This window comes from Embiotoca jacksoni, unplaced genomic scaffold (genome assembly GCF_022577435.1).
Source record: "Embiotoca jacksoni isolate LCO1_2020_lvr unplaced genomic scaffold, fEmbJac1.0.p SCAF_78, whole genome shotgun sequence".
Taxonomy (NCBI): Eukaryota; Metazoa; Chordata; class Actinopteri; family Embiotocidae; genus Embiotoca; species Embiotoca jacksoni.
Genome location: NW_027185434.1, coordinates 13164 through 22500, shown reverse-complemented (window position 1 = coordinate 22500; position 9337 = coordinate 13164). Strand labels below are relative to the sequence as shown.

At 44.1% G+C, this 9337-nt stretch overlaps 1 protein-coding gene across 4 annotated transcripts in view; it reads left to right on the top strand.

The window, feature by feature from the left end:
- The window catches only part of pik3c3 (phosphatidylinositol 3-kinase, catalytic subunit type 3), an 11195-nt gene extending 5024 nt beyond the window's left edge, over positions 1 to 6171 (top strand). For 3 of the 4 annotated variants that reach the window (XM_069177890.1, XM_069177886.1, XM_069177888.1), the window contains 14 exons: positions 368 to 449; positions 622 to 689; positions 795 to 900; positions 1766 to 1882; positions 2118 to 2249; positions 2756 to 2884; positions 3077 to 3146; positions 3276 to 3340; positions 3419 to 3503; positions 3582 to 3656; positions 3739 to 3907; positions 4379 to 4469; positions 5152 to 5277; positions 5873 to 6171. In XM_069177890.1, the coding sequence (XP_069033991.1) occupies positions 368 to 449; positions 622 to 689; positions 795 to 900; positions 1766 to 1882; positions 2118 to 2249; positions 2756 to 2884; positions 3077 to 3146; positions 3276 to 3340; positions 3419 to 3503; positions 3582 to 3656; positions 3739 to 3907; positions 4379 to 4469; positions 5152 to 5277; positions 5873 to 5887 (1330 nt within the window). In that variant the 3' untranslated portion in view covers positions 5888 to 6171. The remainder of the gene's footprint in view (positions 1 to 367; positions 450 to 621; positions 690 to 794; positions 901 to 1765; positions 1883 to 2117; positions 2250 to 2755; positions 2885 to 3076; positions 3147 to 3275; positions 3341 to 3418; positions 3504 to 3581; positions 3657 to 3738; positions 3908 to 4378; positions 4470 to 5151; positions 5278 to 5872) is intronic. The other variant, XM_069177887.1, reaches the window with a different exon arrangement.
- Positions 6172 to 9337: the final 3166 nt, after the last annotated feature.

The following is a 9337-nucleotide window of genomic DNA, read 5'->3' as shown; positions in this document are numbered from 1 at the left end:
AACATGACGCCACCTGACCGGCACTTTGGTTTTCTTCTGGTCGCGTGATAAAAAACATGATGTGATTTTTTTTATTTTTTTTCATATCCAGAATCTAAATTTACCCCAAAATGTTCACTGGCTGCGAGCGTTTGTGAAATCTGATTATTTCTCTTTCACAAACCGTAATGAACTCAGCGCGTGTTCTGATTTTACTGGCAGCCGGCCGGATGCAGACGATCGCAACTCTGGAACCACGTTGACCCACATGTAGACAGAAACCAGAACCAACCAAAGGAAACGTCTCCACCAACGACTTTAAAACTTCTTTAAACTCTCATGTTATACATTTTGAATCATTTCTTTTTCTTTTTTCTTCTTCTTGTAGTTCCCAGATTCTTTCTGGCACATCTGGATCATCCGCTGCTCCTCAGAAAGGAAAAGAAGGAGCCGACAGTGAGAATCTAGAGGTAAGAAAAGTCCACGAGAAGGAATCAGAGCTGAAAGGACATGAATAGAAAAAAAAACTGCATTGAGGAGATTTTGAGGCTCAGAGCTTCAGTTCTTCTGGGTTTCTTGGTCTTTAAAGAGAAACATGATGTAATGGTGCTGCAGCTGTGTCACTGTGTGATGTCTCTCCAGCAGGACTTGTGTACGTTCCTCATCTCACGCGCCTGCAAGAACTCCACGCTGGCCAACTACTTGTACTGGTGAGTTCAGGTCGCGGCGTTAAACATGAACAAGCGGCTGTTTGTATTTGTTTGTATTTACAGATGCAGCGTGAGTGAGATCCGTGTTTGTTGGTTCCTCCACAGGTATGTGATCGTAGAGTGTGAAGATCAGGACACGCAGCAGAGAGATCCGAAGACCCACGAGATGTACCTGAACGTCATGAGGAGGTTCAGCCAGGCGCTGCTCAAGGTCCGCGCCAACAAACTCACCATGACAACATCATGAAATAATATATTATACTTGTTTCTCATTCTATTTTGTCTTTATGTACAAAGTTCCATCGAAAAGTTCAGATTCCACGTTACGTCTCTTCATCGACATCAGTGCCGGAGTTACACGTGTTTTTGTGACCGCGAGAAACTGGCACTTTGACCTGACGTTATAGATATAGATAGAAATAGATAGATATAGATATATATATAGATATAGATATATAGATATAGATATATAGATACAGTAGATATATAGATATAGATATTGATAGATATAGATAGATATTGATAGATATAGATAGATATAGATATTGATAAATATAGATATATATATATATAGGTATAGATATATATATATAGATATAGGTATATATATATATATAGATAGATAGATATTGATAGATATAGATAGATATATAGATATAGATATATAGATACAGTAGATATATAGATATAGATATTGATAGATATAGATAGATATAGATATTGATAAATATAGATAGATATATATAGATAGATATTGATGGATACAGATATATAGATAGATATATAGATATTGATAGATATAGATATTGATAAATATAGATATAGATAGATAGATAGAGATATATATCTATATATAGACATAGATATACAGATATATCAATATAGATAGATAGATAGATAGATAGATAGATAGATAGATAGATAGATAGATAGATAGATAGATAGATAGATAGATAGATAGATAGATAGATAGATATAGATAACTGTATGAAATAGGCTGCATGTCAAATATACCTGCCAGATTTCCCATAATTGACTGATAGTTCTGTTAAAATAAGACTTCCTCTTCCCTCCAGGGCGATAAGAGCGTGAGGGTGATGCGGTCGCTGTTGGCCGCCCAACAAACGTTCGTAGACCGACTGGTGCAGCTGATGAAAGCCGTCCAGAGGGAGAGTGGAAACCGCAAGAAGAAGGTTAATCTGTAAAACTATATTCACAAAAATCCATTTCAATCTTTTAGCACATAGATTTTAAATCCTTTAAAATCCCTCTGTCGGTCTGTGTGTGTGTGTGTGTGTGTGTGTGTGTGTGTGTGTGTGTGTGTGTGTGTGTGTGTCTGTCTGTCGGTGTGTGTGTGTGTGTGTGTGTGTGTGTGTGTGTGTGTGTGTGTGTGTGTGTCTGTGTGTGTGTGTGTGCGTGTGCGTGTAGACGGAGCGGCTGCAGGCTCTGCTGGCTGACAACGAGAAGGTGAACCTGTCGGAGATCGAGCCGATCCCTCTTCCTCTGGAGCCTCAGATCCGGATCCGAGGAATCGTCCCGGAGACGGCGACGCTCTTCAAGGTGCAGCAGACTTCACGTTCTGTCTGTCGTCACTCAAACTGGAACTGAAATTCAAATGCATTTAGTTTGTATGACAACATGCATCTGAAACCAAAATGGTGAACATTTCCGTTTTATATTTTTTGGTTTCTTAGTTTTGCATCGATGTGACATAAAACCGCTCCAGTCTTTGTACCAGAAACATGATTGGTTGAGGTCAGGGTGAAAACACCAGGTTAAGCCAATCAGAGGCTGAGCTGGGCAGCTCGTGCCGTCACCATCAGATTTAGTTTCCTGTACGAATGGACCAGCTCCAGAAGAAGAGGAGGTTCACGTATTTCCCCCAAAGAGCTTTTTCCTTTTTAATCGTGTTTGATAAACGCGTTAGTCTGCAAACAAGGACGACTAAATATTTACTTTGACTTTAAATACAGAATGCTCTGATGTACTGGAGTATTTAATCTGACCCAAATCTCCATGTGATCCAATCAGTGAAACTTTTGGACGTGTTTGTGTTGGTGTGTCAGAGCGCTCTGATGCCGGCCAAGCTGATCTTCAAGGCCGAGGATGGAGCCATGTACCCGGTGATCTTCAAGCACGGAGACGACCTGAGGCAGGACCAGCTCATCCTGCAGATCATCTCGCTCATGGACAAAGTGAGAGTCAGAGGGAGCATAGGTTGAACATATCATCCATAATCAAACTTTAATTCTCAAACTGAGGTGCTTGTGTATTTTGTGATGTGTTGTCCAACCCGCGGTTCCTTTGGATCTTCCTCCCGCTGAGATCTTTGGTTCTTCTGGTTTTGATCACATTTGTGTATTTTTGTGTTGTTTTTGGGTTTATAGCTGTTGAGGAAAGAGAATCTGGACCTGAAGTTGACGCCCTACAAAGTTCTGGCCACGAGCACCAAACACGGTGAGCAGTCGTCCGTCGTGCAGCGGTTACGAGCTCCTCGGATACGGATCTGTTCATCAGCGGTACGTTCGGTTCTTGACGGAACAACCAGACTCCACGTGACCGAGACGGTCTTTCTCCTCGTTGCAGGTTTTATGCAGTTTGTGCAGTCGGTTCCTGTCGCTGAAGTCCTGGCGACCGAAGGAAACATCCAGGTGAGCCGAGCGACGTCAGACTCCGCTCTGATTGGACGCCGCTCACGTCTGACCTCTCGTTTTCCATCTTGTCTTCAGAGCTTCTTCAGGAAACACGCGCCGAGTGAAAAAGGTCCGTACGGCATCAGCTCGGAGGTGATGGACACCTACGTGAAGAGCTGCGGTAACAAATCAGAGAAATCTGTCACGTTGAAACCATTCTGTATGAACTCGGGCATCTCATCGATGTTTCTCCTTCCAGCTGGTTACTGCGTCATCACCTACATCCTGGGAGTCGGAGACAGACACCTGGACAACCTGCTGCTCACCAAGACCGGTGAGGCCGCCGAGCTCACGGAGACGAGCGATTAACATCCGGACCGACGTCCTAACGAGTATCCTCTCCTCTCCTCGTCCAGGGAAGCTCTTCCACATCGACTTCGGCTACATCCTCGGTCGAGACCCCAAACCGCTGCCTCCGCCCATGAAGCTGAGCAAAGAGATGGTGGAGGGGATGGGGGGCATGCAGAGCGAGCAGTACCAGGAGTTCAGGAAGCAGTGCTACACCGCCTTCCTGCACCTCCGGAGGTACCGTGGAGGCCGACCAGCAACACTTCATGTCTTTCACTTCAAACACTAACGGCTCCATTCAATCTGTAGATTTAAGCAATATTCATTTAATTATTTATGGTTTTCCACTTTTAATGCGCCAGTGTTCTCAAATTAAGTCATAGGAGCTTGAAAATCAACCAGCAGAGGCTTTAAACATGCTTGAGAAAGGTATTTAATAATGTTACTGCAGTTGAAAACACTGATTTGTTTGAACATCAACATTTGAAAGTAGAAAAAAAAACTTTTCTGTGATGGACAGTGATGTTTTTCCCCCCAAGTTTTCAGTCTTCATACATGAAACAAAACTAAAATCAGATAAATCTAAAATCTGGCCGACATTAATGGCAAGAATAAATCTAAATGAAGCCTGGCTGTTAGAAACCAGCCTCCACCCTCTCCACCTCAGTACCAACCACCAACCATGAACCTCCTCCTCCGTTTCTTCAGATACTCCAACCTGATCCTGAATCTGTTCTCTCTCATGGTGGATGCCAACATTCCCGACATCGCGCTGGAGCCCGACAAGACGGTGAAGAAGGTGAGAAGGTTTTTTATTGAATCTGTTTTCAGTGGAATTCAAACACAGTCTAAAGGAGAAATATATAAGATTCGTGTCCCGTCCTGTAATTCCACTTCTTACATGAGGAGGCGACAGTGAGTCATCGCAGTTTTCTCAGATCTTGTGTTTTTGTCCTGCTGTTAATTTTTGTTTCGTTTTTTCTTTGAAACGATTAGCGTGAGGTTCGACTGTGTCGCGGTTTTACTTCAAAACATTATAATTCATTACGCCTAAAGTTGACATTATAGCGAGGGGGGAGGGGTAATGACTTACGAACTCTCGAATAGTCATTTCAAATATGTAAAATCAATTAGTATATACGACTATCATTTTTTCTTATTTCTCCTGTTTTGAGCAGCGCCGGGTTGTAATGTGTTAATCCTGTCAGACGGTGGCGGTAACGCACCTAAAAGCTGATTGCTACTCCAAAGATCACACATCATATTAAAATGTTCTTTGGTTTGAAATTCTGCCCTTCAGATTTAGTCTTTTAATGCAATTATTCAAGTTATTTAAAATATGTGAATCAAATTCATTGATGCCATTATTCGAGTTGAGCAATTCAAATTGAAACATAAGTGATTTAAATGTATTTTCCGCTCTAACAGAGAAATCCCAGATTGACATCCCGTAATAATGAGTGATTTGTGTCTGCGTCCAGGTGCAGGATAAGTTCCGGCTGGACCTGTCGGACGAGGAGGCCGTCCACTACATGCAGAGCCTGATCGACGAGAGCGTCGGCGCTTTGTTTGCTGCTGTGGTCGAGCAGATCCACAAATTTGCTCAGGTAAGTGCAACGTAATAAAAAAAATCTGAGTTTGAGGACAATTAGAACAACTTGAAAGAAAATGAAGGCAAAATGATGAGATATTTATGATCAAGTGAAACAAACTTTAAATAGCTGAATGTCAGGTCGACTCGCGCCATGAAAACACCAAAGTTTCTTTCTCCCGATCATTTAAATCTGATGTTTCAGAATAATAATCGGGACATCAGAATCACGGCTCACGAACGCTTTCTGTAACTCAGGAAACACCGGCTAGCTTCAAGTTTAGCGCAAGGCTAACTTAAATAGGGATTCAAATGATTCCATCGAGCGACTCGAGACTTTTCAAATGTTATCAGACCGAACGGATCGAATTCTAGTCGTGAAACACGTCATTTCGCAGCGGCTTTGATGCCTTTTATTTAATTTATCCACTATTTTACAGCCACAACAGTAACGAGCTCGTGACGTAATCACATTTCATTTATCAGGTTTAAGTGATAAAACATTAAACCGGCTGAAACGAGCAGCTCCGGATCGACACGTTAAACTCTGGTTGTCGTTGGTGCCGGATCTCAGTGTCTCCTGTTGAAACTGTCGTCCCGTCTCGCCTCAGTACTGGCGCAGATGAACCGAACCGACGAGGCGAGGCTGAACCGGATCGAACTTCTGCAGCAGAAACACGTCGGAGCGGCTCCGGCCCGACCGACGCCGCCGGCCTGCGAGTGAGAAGATGAAAGAAAGAAACCCAGCGACACCGTTTAAAAGGCCCAGAATGCACTGCCAACCTTTACTGCAAGACGGCAGCACGAGGACACGGACGTCTGCGCTCGCTCATGTATATATCATGTATATTAATTATTGAATGAATGAATGACATGTAAGGCCAAATAAAAGACTGTTGTTACAACTAAACCTCCTCGCTGTATATTTTTCATCATTTTAGCCCAAAAACGTGCTGCTATGCAGCGTTTATGACGCGCAGCGGCTTTCTTAATTGAGCATTGCTGACCATCTGTGGACGGTCAGAGCGTCGACGCTGGGGGGAGAGAGGGGGAGGCGGGGGTGAGTCACCGGGCGAGTGACTAAGCATTTCCTGACGGACACCAGAGAGACATGAAACACCAGCCGGGCCGCGTGAAGGAGCTCCAGATACTCGATTCTTAAGGTTTATTAGCGACATGTCGCCTGATTCATGAATTCACACGAGGTCAGAGGTCAGAGGTCGGAGACGTTTCTTCCTTCTTTCTTCTTCTGCTAATGAAGCTCTTAAAATCACAGCAGACGATGTATTTCTCCTTCGATGCAGCATTAAGAAGGAATGACTGCTGCTAAATACCAAAACACTCAAATGAACAAAGTGCGGTGCAGATTGGTCTTCATGCATTTAAAGAGTCGCTTCTCTTCAGAGATCCGTCGTGAACACGAGACGCTTCGCTCGCTTCCTCATTTCATCATCAAACCGTTTCATCTCTGAGCTGCAGCGACGACTTCATAAACAAGGAGGGAATTCGTTTTTTTCTTGTACGTTGAAGTGATGTCGTGTTCGTTCGGGATCTCCAGAATGAACAAGAGCACCAATTACACCAATAATAATAATAATAATAATGATTTTAATATCCAGACTAACACTTAAACATACACCTGAAAAAAAAAGGAACTTCTCCTTTAAGGCATTAAAATGGCTATTAAACAGCAAAATCTCACAGCTGAGCTCTGCGACAGTATTACCTAATATTTGAAACGATATCTTTTCTATTAAAATTAATCTCATGTATTTATATTGCATTAGAACTTGTTAGCTAGTAGATTTGTTTTTCTTGTCTTATTTTAACAGATTTAATGTTAATCGTTACATAAATCTTTGGAATAAAACCTGCTTCTAAATATAAAAGGTGCATTTTAGGGATCTTGTTAAGGATCGCGATAGAAATAAAATAAAATCTGCGTTATTCATTACAAGAAACGAGGTGACGTCAGGAGTCGAACAGACCAGAAGTGACTCCTCGTCAAAGAAAGAGTCAAATCAGATGTCAGAGAAGTTCAGAAAAACGACTGCAAACAGCAGAAAAGAAAAGAAAAGAAAAGAAAAGAAAAGAAAAGAAAAGAAAAGAAAAGAGAACAGGAGGTGTGTTGTGGAGTCAGGAGCTCTGAGCTGCTCACATTCATCACCGCTGGCTCCAACCAGCAGCTCTGGATCAGTGATCAGTGGATCTTTGGATAACCCCCCACCCCTCCCTCTGTGGCTCTTTGAATAACCCCCCACCCCTCCCTCTGTGGCTCTTTGGATAACCCCCCACCCCTCCCTCTGTGGCTCTTTGGATAACCCCCCCCTCTGTGGACTCTGGAGAAGGCGGACGGGGAAACAAACAAACCCGCTGAGCTCCGCCGATGTTGCGGAAAGAATGCAACACCAGCGAAACAGGAGGTGAGATGTCAAGATGTTCCTTGTGTTCGTGCAGGAGGCCGAAGGAGGCGTCTCGGTGAGTGAGTCAGGAACATTTCAGAGCTGAGTGACAGGAGAACACCCCCACCCCCCCGTGTTATCACATGAAGGGGGGCGAACAGTGCCTGTGTGTGTGTGTGTGGGGTGGGGGGGGGGGGTCGGCAGGTTCCTCAGTTCTTGTTTATGAAGCTGGTTTGGAAACTGTGTTCAGGGCAACAGCTCCTTCTGGACCTGCTGTGTAAACTATTTCTGCTTCACTGCTAACTCTCACTCACCAGTCCCCCCCCCACCGCCCACCGCCCCCCCTGTCCCACCCACCCTCACCACACACACACACACACACACACACACACACACACACACACACACACACACTTCACCAACGCTGACTCATCAGACTGACGAATGTGTTTGTATGTTTCAGATTTGGAGCCACGTTTCTGTCAGTCGATGACAACTGAGCCGAGTCGTAACGCTGCAGGTCATCTGGTGGTCCAGAGGTCAGAGGTCACGGTTAAGTCCAAGAGCAGCACCTCTTCATAGAAACAATGGATTGAGAAAAACTTTTTAAAAAACGTTTTAAGATTCCTCAGCAGACAAAGTTTGTTCATTTCTTGACAGCAAAGTTCAGTTTTTTTAGTTTAATTTTGTCAGTCAGACATTTGAGGTTATGGAGCTTTCAGTCGTCATCACATGATCCTCATCAGCAGCTGCACTTTGTTTTGGAGCTGCATATTTTCCATTTTTCTAAGGATTTTACATCAATGTTGGCTTAAAAGTTTTAAGGTTCCAAACTCCATTTAAGATCTCGTGATGTGATAGAAAACTACAAAACGTGGCGTAAACAGGCTTTTTAAAAGAAATATTATTCAAAAAGTGAAAACAATAAACTTCTGATGGCATCTGAGAGCTCAGATTCATTTGACTCACTTTGCTTTTCAATCATTTTAAATATGAACTTGGATTTGTTTGTCTTTAAGTGTCCATTGAAAACCTGATTTCTGATGATTTCATGAAGCTTCTCCTTCGTGTCTTCGTCTTCATCGCTCAGAGAGCACAAACAGAAGTCCTGCCGAGCTGCGACGTACCTTCAGCTCCACTCGTCTCCTCGGAGGACTGAGACGCTGGCGGGATGCTGATGCCGGAGTCCCGTCCTCGCTGGGTCTCCGTCCCGCCGCTGTCCCAGTACGCTGCACCGGCGCCGGGGGTCGTGTTTCCAAGGTCAGAGGTCAAGTCCCGGTCGGAGGGGAGACTCGAGGAGGACCTGATGGAGACGTGGTCGTTTGTCAGCTCCAGGTAGATGTCACCGGGGTCGACCGGAGCCAAAGAGGCCGGGTCGGGACCGGACGCCTCGAAGACACACAGACGACGTCACGGTGAGTATTTCATCTTAAAGAGGAAACGTGAACAGAATAACGTAAAATCATACCGGAGTCTTGGGTTGGTTTTCAGGAGTCGGAGCGGCTCGTCTCAATTTTCTCAGTAAAACAGTGAGAAGTGGAAAAAGGAGCAGAGACGTCAGTACAAGTCCCAGACACAAAACAGGAAGCAGCGCTGCAGACAGAAAACAGACGAATCACAGCTGCAGCACGCAAACAAGCAACACGGAGTAAACAAGCTGAGTCAGCAGTGAGG